The 20,945-nt window shown below is 40.9% G+C and overlaps 2 protein-coding genes and 1 long non-coding RNA gene across 6 annotated transcripts in view; 1 reads left to right on the top strand and 2 right to left on the bottom strand.

Annotated features, from left to right (window-relative positions):
• The window catches only part of LOC123969276, an 11,809-nt gene extending 10,500 nt beyond the window's left edge, over positions 1 to 1,309 (bottom strand). The window contains exon 1 of the long non-coding RNA XR_006824701.1: positions 1,203 to 1,309. This is a non-coding gene — a long non-coding RNA (uncharacterized LOC123969276). The remainder of the gene's footprint in view (positions 1 to 1,202) is intronic.
• A 10,320-nt stretch (positions 1,310 to 11,629) lies between these two features.
• On the bottom strand, positions 11,630 to 15,113 carry LOC123969481 (transcription elongation factor 1 homolog). Of its 2 annotated transcripts, none has more exons than XM_046046935.1 (4): positions 14,869 to 15,113; positions 14,113 to 14,249; positions 13,945 to 14,015; positions 11,630 to 12,605 (listed from the first exon to the last, which is right to left on the bottom strand). In XM_046046935.1, the coding sequence occupies exons 2-4, from the start codon at positions 14,226 to 14,228 to the stop codon at positions 12,541 to 12,543; spliced, it is 252 nt and encodes an 83-aa protein (XP_045902891.1). In that variant the 5' UTR covers positions 14,229 to 14,249; positions 14,869 to 15,113; the 3' UTR covers positions 11,630 to 12,540. The 2 variants fall into 2 exon arrangements, with proteins under 2 accessions (XP_045902891.1, XP_045902889.1); XM_046046933.1 differs by lacking the exon at positions 14,869 to 15,113 and adding an exon at positions 14,557 to 14,711.
• On the top strand, positions 14,631 to 20,109 carry pld6 (phospholipase D family, member 6). Of its 3 annotated transcripts, none has more exons than XM_046046928.1 (4): positions 14,631 to 14,772; positions 16,284 to 16,458; positions 16,888 to 17,117; positions 19,062 to 20,109. In XM_046046928.1, the coding sequence occupies exons 2-4, from the start codon at positions 16,286 to 16,288 to the stop codon at positions 19,349 to 19,351; spliced, it is 693 nt and encodes a 230-aa protein (XP_045902884.1). In that variant the 5' UTR covers positions 14,631 to 14,772; positions 16,284 to 16,285; the 3' UTR covers positions 19,352 to 20,109. The 3 variants fall into 3 exon arrangements, with proteins under 3 accessions (XP_045902884.1, XP_045902883.1, XP_045902886.1); XM_046046927.1 differs by lacking the exon at positions 14,631 to 14,772 and adding an exon at positions 14,779 to 14,922; XM_046046930.1 differs by lacking the exon at positions 14,631 to 14,772 and adding an exon at positions 14,949 to 15,078.
• The last annotated feature ends 836 nt before the right edge of the window (positions 20,110 to 20,945 follow it).

The raw sequence follows: 20,945 nt of genomic DNA, 5'->3' as shown, positions 1-20,945 counted from the left end.
CTGAAACCCATGTCTTGCATACGTCTGTGCGTGGTGGTTCTTGAAGCACTGACTCCAGCTGCAGTCCACTCTTTGTGAATCTCCCCCACATTTTTGAAGGGGTTTTGTTTCACAATCCTCATCCAGGGTGCGGTTATCCCTATTGCTTGTACACTTTTTTCTACCACATCTTTTCCTTCCCTTCGCCTCTCTATTAATGTGCTTGGACACAGAGCTCTGTGAACAGCCAGCCTCTTTAGCAATGACCTTTTGTGTCTTGCCCTCCTTGTGCAAGGTGTCAATGGTCGTCTTTTGGACAGCTGTCAAGTCAGCAGTCTTCCCCATGATTGTGTAGCCTACAGAACTAGACTGAGAGACCATTTAAAGGCCTTTGCAGGTGTTTTGAGTTAATTAGCTGATTAGAGTGTGGCACCAGGTGTCTTCAATATTGAACCTTTTCACAATATTCTAATTTTCTGAGATACTGATTTTGGGGTTTTCATTAGTTGTCAGTTATAATCATCAAAATTAAAAGCAATGAACACTTGAAATATATCAGTCTTTGTGGAATGAGTGTATACATTGTATATACAGAATGGAATTACTGAAATAAATCAACTTTTTGATGATATTCTAATTATATGACCAGCACCTGTAAATGTGGATGCATCCCTTTGCTCAGGGCCAGATGCCCGGTGCCGCCCTAGGCGGCAGGTCTCTGGACCAGCTGTACAGTATATGTGTTTTAGTACTTCTCTGTTTATTCTCTTTTGTTAAATAATTTCTTCAAAGACAATGGTTGGTTGTAACTCAATTCTTTGCTCAACCCCTCACCAGGAATATAATTTCCACGACACAAACTGTAGTATGTCCTAAGTTGTTTAACACATTTAGATGTGAATACCAGGTAATAAAAGCTGAAATTCTGAACTCTAGTCTCATACTCATCTTTTAATCTTAAACCCAAATGTCTTCAGTGAACAACAAAAACAAAGGAATTTGCCTTACCATTCCAATACTTTTGGAGGGGACTGTAGTAGATAAAGCACACGTGTTACTGATAACTAATAACATTTAAGTGTCATAGTAAGCCATGACAGCATGCACAATGCCAGGACCCTGAAACTGAAGCAGCAAAATGGAATTCAGCCATCAATCATTTTTATTATTTGCACCTGTGCTTTTCCTGCTGTAAGTCAAAGTTTTCCATGAAAAAGACCTACCTGTGCTGAAAGTCCAATAAACTGTAGACTGAAGATCTGTGTGATGTTGAAGAGCTAATACATTGGCGCTGTGTCCCAATGTACTAATTTTGTAAATTTTCCATGAAGACTCACTAGAATCAGGAATTGAGACCCACTAATGGGACAGTACTGCCCCTTAGTGGCCATTACCCAGCTAGAGATGAAATATGAATGTAAAACGCAGTATGTATGTAATGAGTTTCTATAATTTGTTCTGACTCAACTTATCTTTCAACTTTCAGTGTGGCAGGAGACTGTGGATTTATTCCATGAAAACCTGCATAGATGTGGGACCAGCTTGGTTTAAAAAGCTGTAGTCTGGTGTTGTGGACACAGGGTGGCAGTGTTTACCTAGCAAACCTGAAGACCAGGGAAACCAAGAGAGATGCTTTTAGAATTCACCACTTTTAATGTTTATGAAATCAAATGGCACATTAGGAATGTAAAAATATGCTAAAACAGAAAGAGCATTTTGAAATGTTTTTCGCTTGAGACCTCAGCTGGCCCACATTAGGCATTAGTCATCAAGGTAATAAATGTAATGTAATGGCACAATTACTTCGAAATATAGACGCAGGCAAGCTCTCTCTCTCTCTCTCAATTCATTTCATCGCTCTCTTTCTCTTTCAATTGCCCCAGTCTCACCCCGCCCCTTCTTTGTGTTCCTTTGAATTTGTGTTTGTCAGTCTTGTTAAGGACGAGGCACACGCGCGCGCACACACACACGCACACACACACACACACACACACACACACACACACAAACAGAGAACTCTCTGCACTCTCTCTCGACAACATTATCTTTTCCGGAAATTGCTTCTCAAGCACAGCCAGAGCCCCATTAGAAAAGAAGAGCTCTACGCTGTAACCTTTTTAAAAAGCCATTAGTGATGCACCTGCTTCTCTCCCTTTCTCTCTCTGTTCCTATTTGTGTGTCCTATTTGTCTTTCTTGTTAATACTGGCACACACACACAGTTTCTCCATCCTCCTGATTGCCAGCTTCCCCGTTCCCAATCCTACAAACTGACTACTGAGCAGCACAAGCATCCTTCCACTCCAATTAGAGTATGAATCACTGACATTTTAAAGTTTTGCCTCAGAGTGCAAAAGCTCTCAATTTAATAATTTACGTGTGTTATTCTAATGGTTTGTGACTGTTGAATCAGTGTTTTAGACATGAGTAATTCTCAAAGCTAAACACTGTGAAAACAAGATATTTTAGAAAATGTCATCTCACTGCAGTGATCGGGCAATGACTGAGAAACTCTTTTTGGTGATTCATGCAATGTTTTCCTACATTTAAGCATAGAATGAGCTTTTAATTATAAATGCTGCTCCCACTTACATTGATTTAATGTTTTTGTCATAGTTATTTGATACTTAAAACAGTCAAAGCCATTACTCTGAGACAGAAGTGATTTGTATTTGCTTTGTTTGCCACCACATTAATATCAATTACGTGCCAAACTTAACTGAATGGGAGTGACATCACACAGTGTAATTTGCTTGGCATCAACATGTAGCCTAAGAGTATTGCTTTTATGTTTTATGTAAAGCACTTAAAATTGCCTTGTTGTTGAAATGTGCTATACAAATAAACTTGCCTTAGATACTTGTCTTTTCATAAAAAATAGAACACATTAAAGGAGAAGTCAAATAATAAAAAAAAAAGTCTATTTACAAATGTTGCAGAGTACTACTGCATATGTGTTATATAAAGCCTTGCGTGGCTCCAGAAGGAGCTGCTTCAAATCTGATAAATAAATAAAAGTGATGTCACTTGAGTCAGCGTCAGCTGGGGCTAAAGATTACAAGTTTGTGTGGAGTTAAAAAGAAATGAGCTTACAAGACCTCTATCGCCTGCTCCTCATCTCTGTTTAAGGTTAGCAGTGTGTAGCTACATTAGCCCCTACAAGCATAAAACACCAGACTCTCCAACTGACGGGAGTTGTGTTGCATTATTGGTAATGTAGGGTCCAGGTTTTGACAAAGATGAAAAATACATGGAAGAAAAAGAAAGCTGTATCAATTTTGATCCTTTTTAAAATTGTTATACGAGTGCGATGCTAACTTGGTCGACTATTCTTTACGTTTAGCATTACATTTTCTGAACAAAAAACAAACCTTCATGATCTCACCCCTAACCAAACTGAGTAATTGTGGGTATGTGTGCGGGTTTGCTTGAGTGTGTGTGTGTACCTGTGATTTCCTGTGATGAGTTAAACTCTGCACCCTGACTCAGTGTCCGTCTGTTTGGCATAATGCTCCTGACCCTAAGGTTACACACTGTCTGAGGCTGCACCGCTCTGTGTGTGTGTGTGTGTGTGTGTGTGTGTGTGTGTGTGTGAGAGAGAGAGAGAGTGAGTGAGTGAGCGAGAAATATAGAGAGACTGAGAGGGAGAGAGAAAAAAAGCAACAAAGAAAGAGCTTGTGTAAATGAGTATGTGAACTGAGAGAGATAAAAAGTATGTGGATGAGTGTGGTTTATCACACCCCAAAACAAACCAGCAGCCCCTGGGTAATAAAAATGTACTATCTGTCATAGTAAATTACAAATATTGGTCTTCGCCTTGCTGCAGTCTCCTGATTATGCTCAACGGTCTGCCTCTGACAATTATGAATCCATTAACACTGTTTGTGTGTGTATGTGTGTGAGAGAGCCAGAGAAAGACTCTATAGCTGCTTGTTGAGGAAATATGCTATCGTTTTTTTATGGCCTTGAAGGTTCCAGTGCCTTACAGCATCAGCCTTGTGGGCTCTCAAACATCACATTTACATGTTTGCTGTTTGTCTCTGACCAATATAAAGAGAGCATAGAGAGGAAGAAGCAAATAAATGGAGGAGTATTAAAGATAAGTTATAGCAAAGACAAAAGCCAATTTAGCTCTTGTGTGGATCTTTACTAAGTATTCAGTGCTCACTTATTCACTCACTCACTCACTCACTTACTCACTCACTCACATTTTTGGTTTCGAGGGGCAGCTCCTTTACAGGCCACCAGATGAGGAGAGGATTAGGAAGGGCCTTACCACCAATCCCATCCAGCATGTCTGCTAAGGAAGACCATCAACCGGATACAGAGGTCCCAGGAGACTGGATTAGGAGTAGGAACACACACACATACACTCACCATCAGCCATGTAGAAAACCTCTGTTAAGACCCTGGAGGGATCATCATTCAGGACACGCATGTCAGTCCATTATGATTTGAGCACTAATGACTGATAGAGTGGTGGCTTTGTCTAACATGGTGTTGTTTTATTTCTGCATCTGATGTGCCTACATGTCTTATTATTTATTTTATATGTATATTAATACAAAAATATTACACAGCCACAATCAATAAAAGGGTGACAGAATATGATTAACTGTAAAATAGTAATAATAATAATAATTCATAAAGAAAGACAATAAATAGATGTAGTGCTGGACGTATTGCAATGCAGCAGCAGAACAATAAATCTTTACAGTGGTGTGTCATTGTTTTGGGCAGAATTATATTAAAACCCCTACTGTGTATTCTTACTGTTGTGTCCACCTCTTGGATAAATAGAAAAAATGTCGCCACTATATACTGTACTATATGTAGTGTCATATTATATAGCTTAACATTGTGGTTTTTGCTATTTTGTCCAAAACATATCTTCATCAATACCTTTTTTTAATGTCACATACACAATCATACAGCAACATATGTGGAATTTGTTTATGGATTGGGTTAAACATTATAAGTTTAAAAAGGTAGCAGGCTTGGGTTATGTATTACGTGGCTATTGCACAGGATTGCATTGCATTTTCCAGGTCTGTCCACCCCACTTATTATTAATATTATAGAGAGACAGTGTGGGTCAAAAAACACAATGGGGGCGCTACAAATACAACATAAAGCACCATATTTTAACATTTTATATTATGTTGTCACCCTGGGGACATTAAAAAGTGTCATAGAACAGGTCCAATAACCTCTTAGGAACACAAACACACTGTAATTCAGAAAACACCTAAAACAGACAGATCAAGCAAAGGGCAGGTCCTAAAGATTAAAGTCGCCCACGTTTTTCCTATAAGCTACAGTAGTTCATAGTAAAAATAAATAAATAATAATAAAAAAGGCGCAATATTTTTGCATTCATTGTGCTAATATGGCAAAATCTTTTTATTCTTTCAAATTTTTCTAGAGCCTACAGGGGCTCCACCACGGACCCGCTGAGGTCCACGGACCCCAGCTTGGGAATCGTTGCACTGTAGGGCATGCTCTTCGGCGTCAGGGCTTGATGGAGGCATGGACAAGAGAGAAAGCGAGAGGAGGAGGAGAGGAGGATAGGTGAGAGGTTGCAGCCCAGTTGCATGGGATGCTGCTGCATAGGCTCCATCGCGCCATCCCTCCCTCGGAGAGAATGGAAAAAACAAGGAGTGGTTATGTGATTCCCCACAAGCAGGAGGGGAAGCGCACAGGAGAGAAAGGAATAGTAGGGAGGGGAGGGGGGGCGTTTCCCTGCACAGTATAGCCTATTCTCACACTTCAGCATGGATACAATGTACGGCATATGGAGCTGCTTCTTCAGGGGAGCTGACATTAAGGTTGGACATAGCGGTAAGTTGGATATTTTTCGCTGTTATTTACCATGAAAAGCGTTTTGGACACAGTTCACAGCGCGGCGTTGCTCGGGGTCCCATCACTTTACACTGTCCTGATATTTTGACATATTTGTTGATAATCCCTAAAGTGAAGCAAACAAGACTTGTAGATTTTAAAGCTTTAGGTGCCTGTTTGTAGCACAGCATGGCATTGGATTGACGCCCGATCAATTGCTCGCAGGCACGCTTTATGATTTGATAACTACACACAGGTTGGCCCCATAAGCATCACTCCCAAGTTCCTAACAAATGACTTGATGAGCATTGCACCTGCACGCAGTTTAATGATTAACCAACAGCATGTCAGCGCGTCTCCCTCCTTTGTAGCCTGATACAAGATGATAAAAATGTCTTTCACACTCCCTGCAAAGGGTTAAAGATTCAATCCACGCTTGCCACTCTGGACTGGGTTCTCCTTGTCAGTGGAAGCGGATGTATTTACAAACAAAGAAAGCTTAATATCCAAGCCTGTCACGTAGAAGACAGGTGCTGGCTATCTGCAATTGTATGTTGGTGTGTGGTTGTCTGGTTATCTGGGCTAGTAGGCCAACTGGAGCCTATGCATTTAGGCCCAGCAAGATTAAGAAAACCAAAGTCTCTGCTAAGTTTGTTAGTAAAAGTTTGGCCAAATGGCAGAGAGGGTATGTTTCTCATTCTGCACTCTAGGCTGAATTTGTTGCAGTAGCCCTCACTGGGTCGTTTATTTTATTTTTTTGTCTGGGTAGTGACTATTAGACTCCACAGTGTAGCCAAAATGACTGGAAAGATTTGCTGTTGCAGGCATAAGCATAAACATCCTCATAACAGCACCTTTAGTTCCAAGCAATTAAGCAGTAATGTGCAAGCGGTAACCCAGCATCCGCTCAGTCTCTGTCTCCATCTCAAGCCTGTCTTGTCTTTGCCTCTGGCACAGCCACTTGTGATTCTGCATCCTATCTGAAACACCAGGTACATTAAAGGATTGATAGGTCTGTTGCATCAGACATAAATATGAAACACAGACCGATTGCCTTTCATTAGGCCCTCCAGCTGGAGCCAGTCCACTTTCAATCAAGTCAATTCAGGAAATGGATTTTCTTATAAATGCAAACCAGATGTCTTTCGCCTTGAAATAAAGTTCTTATGCAGGCTATGTGGCTATTATTGTGGATAAAGGTATAGTTGTAAATGCACAGATGCAGGTCAGTTTACATGAATGTAAAAGTATAAATGAGGAGACCAAAAAAAGGCCTGGTCTATACATTCAAAACTACTTCTGCAGGCACACCCATTGTATGTAAGAGTCAGTCTCTCATAGCTTAGCCCTCACACACACAGCTAAAACTACACTGAAGCATGTCTTCAAATTAGATGGAGCTATTCCAGTGACACTGAGCAGACACTGAACGGTCCTGTGTAGTGAAGAGGGCAACGGCAGGGTGTATTTTTACACCCGATCTCTGACACCTACGTACATCTCTTCACAGCTCTTGGTGAGAACAGAAGACATGTCCACTTGAGTTGTCATCATCCGCAGCCCAGACATGGACAGTTGGGATGGAGGAAGAGGCGAGGAGAGAGAGAGAATGAGAGAGAGAGATCAGTGGAGAAGACTGACTAAAGGAATATAGGTAATGAGGGAGACGAGTGTCAAGATCTTCTCAACGCGATGGCTCCAGCTAGATTTGGCACTTCCCTTGCAATGACAGTGGGTTAGGATGTGGACCATCACAGGTGTGAGTGAGACAAGAGGATTGTCAGCGGTAAATGGGAACTTTCCAGGAGTGTCAGGCCTGTGCAGCTTTGATAAGGCGAAGGGCTACAGAGAGGGGAAGGATGTATGGCGTATGCATGCATGTGTCTGAATGGATAAACAAGCTGATCTGAGGATGAGATGGTAGATAGTAGAAGTAGGGGACAGAGGGGTAAAGGGGTAAACCCAGGGAAAGGGCGGGGAAATACGACAAGAGGGGTCACAGTGATTAGAGAGGAAAGGTTACGGGAGGAAAGTGAGAGGAGGTGAGAAAAGAGAAAGAGAGAGACCATCAAGTCAGGTTTGTGAACTGGCCTGAGTTTTCCAGGGGGAGCTGTCTGTGGTGCTGATGCAACCCACCAACCCCCACCCCTCCCCCCAAGTCTCCCCCACCTCCCCTTTTCCCAATGACTCTCCTTCTCTTGTTCTCTCCTCCTCAGCTGTTGATTGACAACTACCGTGTCTCTAATTGGCAAGTGTGGATAAGGATAGAGTCTGGCTTATTCTCCATGGGACAGACCAAGGAGAGGAGAAAGAATGTGTGGGGGTAGGAGATGGGGGCATACGAGAGAGTCTTCCAACAATAAGTTTAAGAGAAGAGGATAGGAGGAAGAGACAGGTGGACACAGATAGATGGGGAACAGGAGTAGAAAATGGAATGAAGGAAGGCATGAGGAGGAGGGGATGGAGGTGAGGGCTGAACATCTGTTTGGTAATCAGTCTCTCCCCTCAGTGCAGTGTAACACACACTGACACCTATTTGATAATTGGTGAGCCTGCCCTCTCCCTCAGCGCCTGGCTAAATGGTTGCTTGATACCAGGGTGAGCAAAGGGACTAGCTGTTGGCAGTACAATCTGTTTACTAGGTGCAGCTCAGGTAAAGATGCATAGCAGGCTGCCTGCATATGTGTGTTTGTGTGTGTGTGTGTGTGTGGCATATTGTGTAAAGCTTACAATCGGCTTATTAAACTAACAATGTGCTCAAGATGTGACTTGAAGCATGTGTTAAATGTGTATTATGACCTCTGAGAAACAAGTGCTGCTGCATTGTTATTCAAGGATAAATATCTCTTTTGTCTTTCTTATCCTAGGTGCTGTCCTTAAAGATTTGCCTCCACACAGACCTCCTCCTTCCACAGTGCAATTGGATTCAGAGTGCAGGAGCTGAAAGGATGCACACAGAAAAGGAGAATGAGCTCCTGAGCTGAGAGGAGAGAGAAAGGAATGCAGGGGAGGAGGTGGGCCTCTTTGCTCCGGTCTCGACCACGGGTATTCTTGGGTTGATAATACAGATGTGGATGTTATTGCTTGAGAATACGCGTAGTCGAGTGGAAGCTATATCATCTACAGTGGACCAAAATCAGAACTCTGTTCAGTAGAGTACAATGGCAAAGGCCAGGCAGACACATAAATGTATAGCCAAGCTGAGGAGGTGACATGGGGTGGTTTTTAATTAAGCACCTAGAGGTGACTTTTTATGGGAGAAGGCTTATTTTGTTCAATCAGAAAGGTTTTTAAATAGAACGCAATCAGGGCTAGCTAAATCAAATCCAGCCACTGAAAAGGTTTTATCATCGCAGGTTTATCAACCATGTCACTCTTTACACCTGTGGAGGAAATGAGTTTGTTTCGCTGGCCAGATTCAGCCTCTCCTGCGGAGGCGCTGGCGGGGGAAACTTGCACCATGCCACTAAGCTAAACCCCCGGGCATTAGTTCAGGGAGCTTAACACAAAAGTCTTCGTACTCAGACGTTAATTCCAAACCTTCTTGATTACTTACCCTTGTCAGTCAGTCATGCACACAAGTGAGCCTATAATCTTATCAGTAGATGAGTGTCTTTCACAGCCCTTCACACTCCGTGCCAAACATTTTCCTCACACTGAACAGAAATCAGAAGTTTGCAACAGAAAGTGGGTCCTTGGACATAAATGGCTGCAGTGCCATGGGATGTTACATTATAACTGTGCATAACCATCATCCCACTGCACTACCGAATACTCTTGCACTCCTATTTTTGACTCCCCGCCTCATTCTAAAAATGTGTGAGAGTTTGATGCCTGTAGCAGCAACAGGAGACAGTAACACATGAGGACATGTCAAGACTTGCACCCGTTGCTGACATTTCAGCATTCGGCTCAGCTGACTGGCTGTCATGATGGAGACTCAGACCCACACACACGCACACATATATAAACTGAATGAGGGTTCACATAATCTATATGCCAGTAGGGAAATAGCTGATTGATGGGTCTTATGAAAACAAGCATGCAGATAGATCCCCATATATATGCATGCACACACACTGCAGCCAGGTTCACTGGGTCCATGTGCCAGTGGGGAAATAAGGGATTGATTGATTTTATGGGTAACTATTTTTAGTCAGAATGATGGATGTTTATGTCTTTTATTGATCAGGTTGAAGTGTGGGTCTTGGACGACAGGACACACTGATTAATCAGGTAGCAAAGGTGTTGGAATAAAACATCCTGAATTACATTTTTGGTACATTAGCATTATTGCGTTAAGTGTTATAAATTAGAAAATCAACATTTCATTGCAAATTCAGCATTATATTAGCATCTGTATTGCAACTGTGCCCATGATGAATTGCACTCCCATCATTTACTACTCCATGATTTCTTACTACTGCGTAAGCAAATGTCTTATTTATTAGCACAGTATGCCATTATAATTCAAATTTCAGACTGACGTGTAAACTTGTTGATTGTGCAAAGCCGTTCTGTGGTTTTGTGTGTACTTGTGCATGCATGTGTGTACGCTTCTAAGCAACAAAATGACTATTGTGAGCACAGCTCCAGGTGCCTAGCAACCGAATCGCTCTGTTTCCTTGGCAACAGTTGCCTTGCATTCACTGTGTGGGTGATTGGCAGCCTTGACAACAGAGACAGAGTGACACTTGACCTCGCGTGCTGAATGGGAGAGGAGAAAGAAGGAGCGAGAAATAGAAGAGAGGGGGAGGGAGTGGGAGGGGACGTGCAGAGATAGATGAGAGACTAAGTGATAATCATTCCTCCATTGTAATCATCCTCCAGCATGTTTCATAAGGCGTCGGCAATACCTCTCCAGCTGGGGTCCATCATCAAACACAATACACAGTGCAGTGCGCGCATGCACGGACACACTCTTCCTGGGTGGAGAGCCCAGGCAGGCACTCCACATCTCATCTATTATCACTCAGCCTTGCCTGGTTCACAGCCTTACTACACTGTGTCTTCTTTCATTTGTGATCTCCTACATCCTATACTCTGTGGGGATGAATGGAGAGTCAAACCACGTGTCACGGTCACAGAAACCACAGGTGAGTACTGAGACGCACAGAGACATTTTATTGCCAGTGTCTTTGTCACCTTTGAATTTAAGTGCTGCAATTATTAAAATGCATTTTAGGCGGTTCTCTATCCATTCACTATCTGAAGGTATCACATTGTGCTGGGCTGTCTTTCAATCTAAAAGCATGTTCTTCATGGCTGACTACACCTGTGTATGATGATAAACCAAAACTGGAACAGTACAAACTCAAATAAAAACCCACATCTGGAAGTTGAGTCTGTTCTTCTTCTATTCAATCTATTTTATACTCAACACCAGTCAAAGGCAGTGATTTACGCTTTTGTAGATATGATTTTTCTTTATTAACTCTCATTTCTTTGATAGTTAGTCTAAATCCCACCTGTAACTCTGAGCTTGTCCCTCCATTTGCCACCAGCTGGTGGTGCTCAGTGCTGCATAGGATGTTAATTTCCTGTAAGATCTAATCACTGTTTACTATTCCTTAAAAAAGAGATTATATTCAACCAAACCAGATCAAGGTCACACAACCACATCTTGATCACAAAAAGAAAAGAATGAAAAAATCCAAAGGGTGTTTGTCAGGTTTTTAAATCTTTTGCTCACTGCGCACTGATTCAACTGGATATTTTGTGTAACAAATTAAACATCTACTCTATTGTGATATCAAATTACAGTACAGTACATTTACTTCTTTATGCAGTTAAATCAAAACCAACCAACACTTAACTGTTAACGAGTCTTATTGCTCCTTTATTTCAAGATCACCATTATCAAATTCATGTTTAGAAAACAGCTTGCTTTTATGCTATTCAAGACTTGATGGCTATTGAATAGGAAAATAAACACCCAAAATGAACACTTGATTTCAGGATAAGATCATACTAATCTGTACATATGCACTAAATAACAAACATCATTAATACTTAAAAATGTTTATTTCTTGAACATGTAAGCTAAAAACATAAAATCAACTGAAAAGTCTCAATGATTTAATAACAATTGAACCTTTGAATGTAGCAGCTAAGCATAAATCTTACACACTGTCAATCCTCTCACCTCATGTTGTGACAACTGCCTTTAAGAGGAGGAGGAGAGCTGTGGGTAATTTTTATTGTGAACACAACCTGCATCGTCAAACCTGAATGGTGTTGACATTGAACCAAAGGCAAAGTTCACTCCCACCTAACTTTTTGGTAGGTCTGGCAGTGCAGCCTACCTGGAAATTTACCTCTTCAACTACAGTAGTGTCAGAGTGTATGAGACTACTGCAATACAGGCCTCTGTTCAAAATTATATTTATGCAGCTAACAATATCTAGCTGTTAAAAAACTGAATAAGAAGGACACCTTTTTTTGGAATCATCAATAACTACTATCTCTAAATCTCAACAGTCAGATTGGCTTAGATAGAAAGGGGAAAGCCAGAAGACAACGGCAACACTTAAGGGCTACTTTGTGCCGAATACCTCAGTGAAACTGCTGTTCACACAGCTGTACTTCTTGAGTTACCATCTGGAAAACCTGAGAATAATAAGAGTTTCACAAATGTCCTCTGACCGGCTTAATCCTAATGGGCCCTGGACCACAAGCCACATCCTCCTCCCATTCCTGAAAGACATCCGGCTCCATGGGGGCTACTGATTGGCGGCTTCACAGGCATCTATCCAATCACTGTACACGTCAACTGGCTCTGACAGATCTGAAGAGCAATGAATTAAGGAAAAAAGTAATTTTCTTGCAATTTTCTATTATGAACTTTGGAAATCAATACAAAAGGGAAAACAAAACGCTGAACAGAAAAGTATCCATTTGGGGGCCACATTCTAAATCTGTATATAATTTATCATAAGTTGATCATTTTCAGAAACAAGTCTTGCTCCTTTTCCAGGGTACCTTATTTCCCACTATCCTCCACAAAATATATTTCTTTCATCTGTCTCTCTTAAAATGCTAAAACTAGCCACATCTGAGCGCCTCATTAATTCAATAAAAACTTTCAGTATCAAACAGTAATACCTGCAGAGAGTCATAGCCAATGAAGGGCAGTAAAGGCCTCATGGGAGGTGTAGTTTTTCAATGTCATACACATTGACAAAGTGACTAACTCGAGGTTCACTTACAGCTTCCATCAGTGAAGGGAGTTTGCTCACTTGTCATGGAATTGCATCAGTTATTACCACAAGTAACCTAACTTCAGTCACACAATAAAGCTAGTTGTTTATGGGAGGGCCATCTGTGTTTAAAGATGGCTACTTAGTCATGTAAAATTTTTGGTCTTTGTTTCAGCCCTCCGTCCAGACAAATTAAATCAGCATAGCGCAGCAGCTTGTGAATCATAGCACTTGACAGCTAGTATTTATGAGCTGCTACAAAATCACTTTCAATACCTGTTCAGCTGTCAGACAAGAGACACAGAAAAATCTGTAAATGAGAATAACTAAACTGTGTAATCGGCTGACTAAAACACAGTACAGGTAATCACGAGAGCAGGAGGAGACTGAATGGAGGTATAAGTGGCTGTGTCTGTAGCCTGCCCAGTCGCAATTGGTGGGTGTAGGAGTAAAGTTAACTTTGTCATGTGTAACTTTCTCTGCGATCAGGCAGTTTAAATGTAAACACAATCACACAGTTGTTGTCATTAACCAGTATTTATGTTTTGTCTGTTTTTTTCTCCAAAAGATGTGACAATCATAAAATGATGATTCAGTCAGCCGGGTATCGGTCCCTCTCATTACCAGAAGTTGGCTGTGAGGTGCAGTTTTGTTGCTCTGCCAACTGGACAGTGGATGATGAAGAGATTTAGCTGTTTTCTTGTTGCACCGCAGCCTCATGTATAAACGGTGCATATGTACTACAAAGGTTTCATATGCTGGTGTTCACCAAGACCAAAGACACACCTTCAGCCAAAAGCTAATAGAAAATGGATGTTACTTGTTAAATTGAGATGGTGTTCAAACTAGTCCGTGGATCTGTCATTATTATTGGTTACTGTATGAGAGTGGTGATATTATCTAGAACCCATGTTTGAACAAGGATACAGGTAATGGGAGTCTGGAACTCCTCCAAGCAGACTGTGCATGATATTATCCCAGTATTCCTGCTCCTCTCCCTGTTGACAGAAAAAGCAAAAGCAAACGTTGGCAACAATCACGAATCAAACTTGAAGAAGTTGTTTTGGGAGAGGTCTTTGGGGAGGATTTAAGTACATTTTGACATCACATGACTTCTCGTGGTTGCAGAAGGGACAGGTGAACTGAGAGTCCAGATCTCCCGTCATCTTCTTTTTCGGAGGGGGCTTTCTTTTGGACTTGCGGCGACCCATTGCAGGCAAACGAAATCAAGTCTGTGCGATAAAGACACAAAAACCAGGAAGCTTCAACACTGAGAACATTAGCGATGAGTCAATACCACCAAAGAGAAAATATGTGGTGACTAGAAAACAACTCGTCGGCCACAAGAGTTAGCAGGCTAACGGTAACGTTAGCATGTTTGTTGTTGATCTCCACTAACGTAACACCATAATTCGCCCTACGCTAAAAAGGACGACCTACATGGACATTAAACCGTCTTTGACTAGTCCTCGACCAGCCGTAGCTATTAAACATGTCGTGATTGCTAAATGATAGCTAGTAAAAGTTTATTGTGTTTACCTTTGGTTGTACAAAATACACGTTGCAGTGATGAGGAAAAGGCTTCCACTAGCCCGGCAACTGTTATCGTGTTAAATGATTGGAGCACCGAGGAGCGCTTCACGGCCAGTCATTGGCCGTCTGACATGTCAGTCAAGTTGATTGGCAGTGACGAAACAGCGCCTGCGTGAGCTTGACACTCAGTCCCGCGTGGTGGCGACAGAAGTTAACTAGCAGGTTCGTCGTGTTCACCAAAATACTCTCGTGTGTTTTCTTTTGACATCCCCTCCAACATGCTGGAAATGTCAAGTTAACTCTTAACTTAAATCTCACCAGTAGGCTTGGTTTGTAGGCTGTTTTCTTTCCTCGGTGTTTGGTGTTGATACGGTATGAAAACATCACAAGTCATCAACACCTCGTAACGTTAACCTTAATGTGTCCGTGTTTAACTAACGTTAGGCTTCATATAACGTTAGCGTTTGTCATGCTTAATTAGCTTGGTTAACCAATGAACTGTGCCATTCTGCTAATGGCTAACGTTAGGTGAGTTGCATTTTTAAGTAAATAAGTTTACTAATTTTTCCATTAGCAGTACCGATTCGGCTCGATTCGGTTTGTTCGTGCTCCGTTTTCCATTGCAGATAGTACTCAGAGGTAGTAACCCTCAACGTAGCTGGTCGTCATAGCGACGCCACACACAACTGCCGCGACGTAATTTTCAATGCCACAAACACACCAGCGACCTTCACATTTTTTGCATCCAGGATGTGGCTGTCGTGGGCCCGTATCCCGTATCCATCAGCCAATATGAATACAGTTGAACAAGTACTCAGAACTTCATTAATCAGTGACATCAGTAAAAGCCTTGCGTTCAAAATCTTACCAAAGTAAAGTGACATAATATTAGCATCAAAATAAGTACCAAAAGTAAAAGTACTCATGCAGAATGGCGCATTTCAGAATAATATTATAGGATTATGATTATTGATGCATTCATGGGTTATCATCACTTATGTTGCAGTTGGTAAAGGCGGAGTTAATTTTAACTACTCTGTTTTATTAGTTGATTATATTTAGTGTTGTAAATAAGGTTGTATGTAAAATAAGTCACAAATAGAGTGAAAAGTAGAATATTTGCCTCCAAAATGTAATGTAGTAGAAGTACAAAATAGTTTAAAATGGAAATACTCCAATAAAGTAGAAGTACCTCAAAATTGTACTTACTTACTTACATGCATTGGTAAATGTAAATTGAGTAAATGTACTTAGTTGTCATATGTCGCTAAATAGTGTATACTATTTATAAAATGTAGAGACATGTTTATACAACATTCACATAGGTATAATGTGATGTTATCAGTGTTCTGTATCCAAACAATGATTATTTTCATCATTGACTAATCTGCTGATCATCTTGTCGATTTGGTTAATAGTTTTTGTCTGTAAAATTAAATGTCAGGACATGGTGAGAAATGCCCATTATGATTTCTCAAAGTGACGTCTTCAAACAGACTACAATAAAAAGATATTTAATTTACAATGACTGAAAATAGAGAAAAGCAGCATATTGAGAAGCTGGACTAATGGATTAATGCACAGCAGTACAAAACACATATTTAAAACAGACCCGTATGAAAATGTCAATACAAAACTCAAAAGAACATTTTAGAATTATTTGTAAAGATTAGACAGTTTGCAGGATGCTACATGTTTGGTTGTGAAACATTCTTTTGTTATGTAAACCTCAGTGATGTGGACTGTGAAGGTGGTTGGTCTGGGTGTGGTAGCCCTCTCTCTCAGCCTGGAGCTGTTTGGCCGGCTCCTACGTCGCCTCAGGCCTGCTGGACGAATCCTCAATGAGGTCCTCTTCTTTCCCACAGAGATGGCCTGTGTGGAGCACATCTTCACTCCCTCTTCGCCGCAGTAAGTGAAACATAATCGCTGTATTGAGTAAAAGGAAGCTATATAGGATTTTCTCTGTATCACTGTCAAGTGTGTTGTGATAATGGCCACTAATGCAAAAATCCACAGCCCCTAGATGCTTTCAGTAAGTGGATTTAGTTCGTGCAATTATCATTCCTCCTCCTAAACGTTTTTCACTGAACAGGACTATTATTTTTTTAAATTTGCATTTTCACCAGCTGGAACACTGCTGTTTGACTTAACAGCAGTTCTTGCTAAATAGAGCTTTTGCAACCTCACAACTTCCTTACTTTCTGGACAACCTGGGTGAGATGTGTAATATATAAATAGATAACAGCCTGGAGGATATTTGGTATAACCTATGGAAGATCAGCATATGACACAATAAGTAGGCACACTCTTATTTCCTCTTGTTTTCTCCTCTTCCAGCTCCTGTTTCTGCTCGTTGCCCCATGGCAAAGAGACCTCTTTATCTCGTCTTCTCCAGCGCATCCTGTCTGCTTCCTTCTCTCTGGACTTGTGTGTCTTTGCCTTTTCCAACATTAACCTGAGGAGGGCTGTACTAGCGCTGCATAGTAGGGGTGTCGCCATTCGAGTCCTCACCGACAAAGACTACGCTGCCATCACTGGCTCCCAGATAGGGGTCCTCCGCAAGGCTGGTGAGGGAAACAGATCAGATTATTTTTTTAAATCATTACGAAGTATATGTTACTTTAACAGTCACTGTTACAAATCATCTTTATACCAAAAAATCACAAAAACAAGCCCAGGGGGACACATTTAGCCCTTATATAGATATTATTACTGAAAAAAGTCACAACATCATCTGTGGGGTCATTGTTGTGGACAAATTTCACTTCAAATACAGGAAGGATGACTCAACAAAAGGTGCTCATTCTGTGTTCTCAGACTACCTGTGTCATTGTCAGTAAGCCTCACAGGGTTCCTTAGTGGTGAATGGAGAGACGATAGGAACTGTCTAGGTGAATGGAGGTCGCCACTATACAAGCCCTCCTATGAGTCAGAGTAATCATGCTCTGAAAGCTCTGTGTCACGTGTCAGACTCACACTGTCTCACTTTCTGTCTCAGCCCTCTGCATTTAATAAATTACCACAATTGCATATGGTTAAGTAAGAATTAAGTAAGTAAGAAATTGGCAGGCAGACAGCAAATTTCATTAGGCAGAGTGTTTTCAAGTGTCTGTGTGTGTGTGTGTGTGTGTGTTGACTGCAAACCACATGAGAGCTGCTTTGGCACAAAGGACAACCAACTCCTCTTTTCAGACTGCATCTGTTATATCTTGTCAATGTCTGTGAAAAATCCTTTTATCCTTAAATAACTGAACGCGACTGGCACCTTAGCACAGTCCTTTGCTGTCACTGGTTGGGTGTAGTCCAGAGTTTGCTTAGAAAACATCTCCCCCATAAGGGAGAGATATCCACCAACACACTCAGGCTCTGTTAGGGCAGGGGGAAGGATGTCCTGGGGTCAAAACTGGAAAGACATCAAACTTTAATTGCCAGTTGCATTTTTTCTGGCTTGTTTTTTAAAAGACAAAAAGGGCATTTACACAGAGCGATTAGGGCAGTCAAGGGGACATGTTCCTTGGAAGAGAAACGCGCAGAAAACTGATTTCTGATAATTGCCCTTTCACTAAAGGCACATGTTCTTAACCTTTCAAGCAAGGACTGGCATGTTTATTCTCTCTGAGTTTAGTCTGCAGTCCAATCTAAAAAATATATATATATTTATTAGTCAACAGTGAGAGACAAATATCCTACCAAAGTAGGTTTTGTGTTGAACAATTTAGCGAGTTTTTCTGTCCAGGGGGGATTCCTTCTGCCCATGCTGGATAAAAGAAACAAACAACTGTCTTGTGGTTTTATGAAGAGGAGGAAAACATTCATGTGACCTTAAATGTTAAGTGTTGAGTGTTGTAACCTTTTGATGAAATGGTTTTGCAGTGGGCATAAATCGTAGTGAAAGTGCAGAGGTTTAAATGCATTTAGATTTATTCTACATATATTGTCCTTCTATATTACAGGTCAGGTCAGCACTGTCTTTTCTGTTGGTGTTTCAATCTTAGAGGAGCTCCTAGGACTAAAGAGCAGGAATGTTCACTCATGATCCTTACATACTTTTGAACACTCCTTTCTGTATTCACACTAAACACCTTATGGAGTATTTAAGTTCTCTATTTCTTCTTCGTTCTCATTGAAATTATTTTTGCAGAATTACATAGGAGATACCAGAGAAGATAAGATAACATAGTACTTTATTTATAAATTGTCGTGCAGCTGTTGCAATACAAAGTAGAAAAGAGTGAAAATATAAACAAAATCTGAAATGTCCACAATATATACACAATGTCAAAATATAAACTTGTTAAGGGTAAGGATCACAGGAATGTATATATATGAGGTGGTATAGCTATGTATGTATAATATTAAATCTGAGTACAGGTAAGTGTACATGTTCAATGATCATGCCATGATATTTCACAATATTTACATATTCCCATCATTGCACATTACACCCATGCATATTTAAGGCATTGAAGAATATTCTCTGCCCTCCTCCCTGTCTACCCTTTGCTCCTCAGGGATCTGTGTGCGCTGCGACGTGGGCTCCGTGTATATGCATCACAAGTTTGCAGTGGTGGACGGCCGGCTGCTCATCACCGGCTCCCTCAACTGGACGCTGACAGCAGTGCAGGGCAACATGGAGAACATCCTCATCACTGAGGAGCCGCGCCTGGTGCAGCCCTTCATCAAGGAGTTCCACAGGTTGTGGATGCGCAATGATCCGGCCCGATACCAGCACTCAAATGACCAAAAACCTGCTCATGTTACAACTAGGACCCAGTGTCCAGTTAACCATGACAAATATTGAGTCAGAGTTCATGAACCTTTGAGGTAGACTGTATGCATGTAAAATCTGTTCAGTCAGCTTGGCCACAAAATGTCTACAGAATTTGATCTTGTCTCGTTTCTTGTTATGTAGAGCTTTGGAAGACTTGTTTACATTAAAGTGGCAATGTTAGCTCCTGTTCGAGATGATGGAAGTTTACTTTAAAAAGTCTTAAGTAAGTATTAGAAAAGTAGTCTAATTTTGAATGACACTGTGTCGTGTGATTTAACAGACTGAGTCTGCAGTTAAGAGTTCCTGTTTGAATCTGTTTTGTCTTATATTTTTCTGTTTACAGAACCTGTATGGTTTGGCACAGGGCAAAGATGTGGATAATATTCACAACAAAGATTTGGTCTAGCTCTAGAGAGAATACCTCTGTTTGTGTTAGGTTTTTTAAATTTAAGTTTATGTGTTTTTATTTTGTGTCACAGGTTGACATTACGCAACTACTGTTGCTTTTTTTGAAAGATCTCCACTGATCAAATTAATCTTCTTTCTTTGTGGTCATTATGTAATCAATAATCTATTACATTATACATTTCCCCCTCAGAGCTAAAGGGATTATCTAGGCTAGTTAGGAATTTGAGTTTAATGCCTTTATTTAAAAACCAATCCACAGTTCACCTTGTGTATAATTCTAAATTACTGGCAGTAAAGATTTAGTGCATTATTTAGGGTGTGCTGCTGCGGTCTCAGGGATGTTTTGCCATGCACCATTAAAAGCCCTCTTTCACACTGCAGTTCTGGCAGGTTTGTTGCCTCATTGCCCAACAGCTGTAGTTCTTCTCTTGCTCCAGCATGATTTACTCTGTCTCTAATTTAAACAAAGGCCTTAGAGCACAAGTACAGTACATGCCGCTATTCTCAATGCTTCACGTTTGCAAAGGCAAGTGGAGTAGGTCTGGTTTGGACATGATTAATGTGCCTGGTGGTGCGTGACTCCCCTGCATTGCTCAACAGTCAGGCCGATGCTTGTTGATAAAGGCCAGAACTGGTTTGTCAGACTGAAGACCTGTAATATTTCTGCAGATTACATCTTGAATTTCACCTTACTAAATGGGGATGTTAGATTGTTACAATCAGCTGCTGTATTTTATCCATGGTATATGACCAGTTTAACAGAGAGGTCATGAGTTTGGATGCGTAACGCTTGCGCCATACAAGAAACACTAAAACAACCTGAAGTTTACTATTGAAACTGCGTCAAGGAGCCAGTGAGGACCAAAATATCACCGGAAATGTGGCGATTTACCTTTCAAATTAAAATTTTGGCAGTGCAAATGATCTTGCAAAATGTGTCAATAAAGCACCATACTACTTTTGCTGAAACAAACAGTAGATTAATGTATTGGTCTTTGTTTTATGCCATTATAAATTGATTTTCTATGTTTTTTTGGATGGTTGGTTGGTTAAAAAACACTTGGAAGATGTCACTTTGAACTCTGAGAAGATGTAATGGGCAATTTTCACTAGTTTCTGACAATTCTTAAAGTCTTAAAGATGAATCAATTTAAGGCACATTAATATGGAGTTGGTCCCCCGTTTGCAGCTATAACAGCTTCCACTCTTCTAGGAA

This window comes from Micropterus dolomieu, linkage group LG04 (genome assembly GCF_021292245.1).
Source record: "Micropterus dolomieu isolate WLL.071019.BEF.003 ecotype Adirondacks linkage group LG04, ASM2129224v1, whole genome shotgun sequence".
In the NCBI taxonomy this organism is placed as follows: domain Eukaryota; kingdom Metazoa; phylum Chordata; class Actinopteri; order Centrarchiformes; family Centrarchidae; genus Micropterus; species Micropterus dolomieu.
This window is presented reverse-complemented; position numbering and strand designations above follow the sequence as displayed.

Coding starts and splice junctions, on each gene's coding strand:
- LOC123969481 (XM_046046935.1), bottom strand. CDS start 14,228: ATGGGTCGCCGCAAGTCCAAAAGAAAGCCCCCTCCGAAAAAGAAGATG. Junction 14,016..14,112: donor AAGTCATGTGATGTCAAAAT/GTACTTAAATCC, acceptor TTCTGTCAACAG/GGAGAGGAGCAGGAATACTG. Junction 12,606..13,944: donor GTTCCAGACTCCCATTACCT/GTATCCTTGTTC, acceptor ATTGCTCTTCAG/ATCTGTCAGAGCCAGTTGAC.
- pld6 (XM_046046928.1), top strand. CDS start 16,286: ATGTGGACTGTGAAGGTGGTTGGTCTGGGTGTGGTAGCCCTCTCTCTC. Junction 16,459..16,887: donor TTCACTCCCTCTTCGCCGCA/GTAAGTGAAACA, acceptor CTCCTCTTCCAG/CTCCTGTTTCTGCTCGTTGC. Junction 17,118..19,061: donor AGGGGTCCTCCGCAAGGCTG/GTGAGGGAAACA, acceptor TTTGCTCCTCAG/GGATCTGTGTGCGCTGCGAC.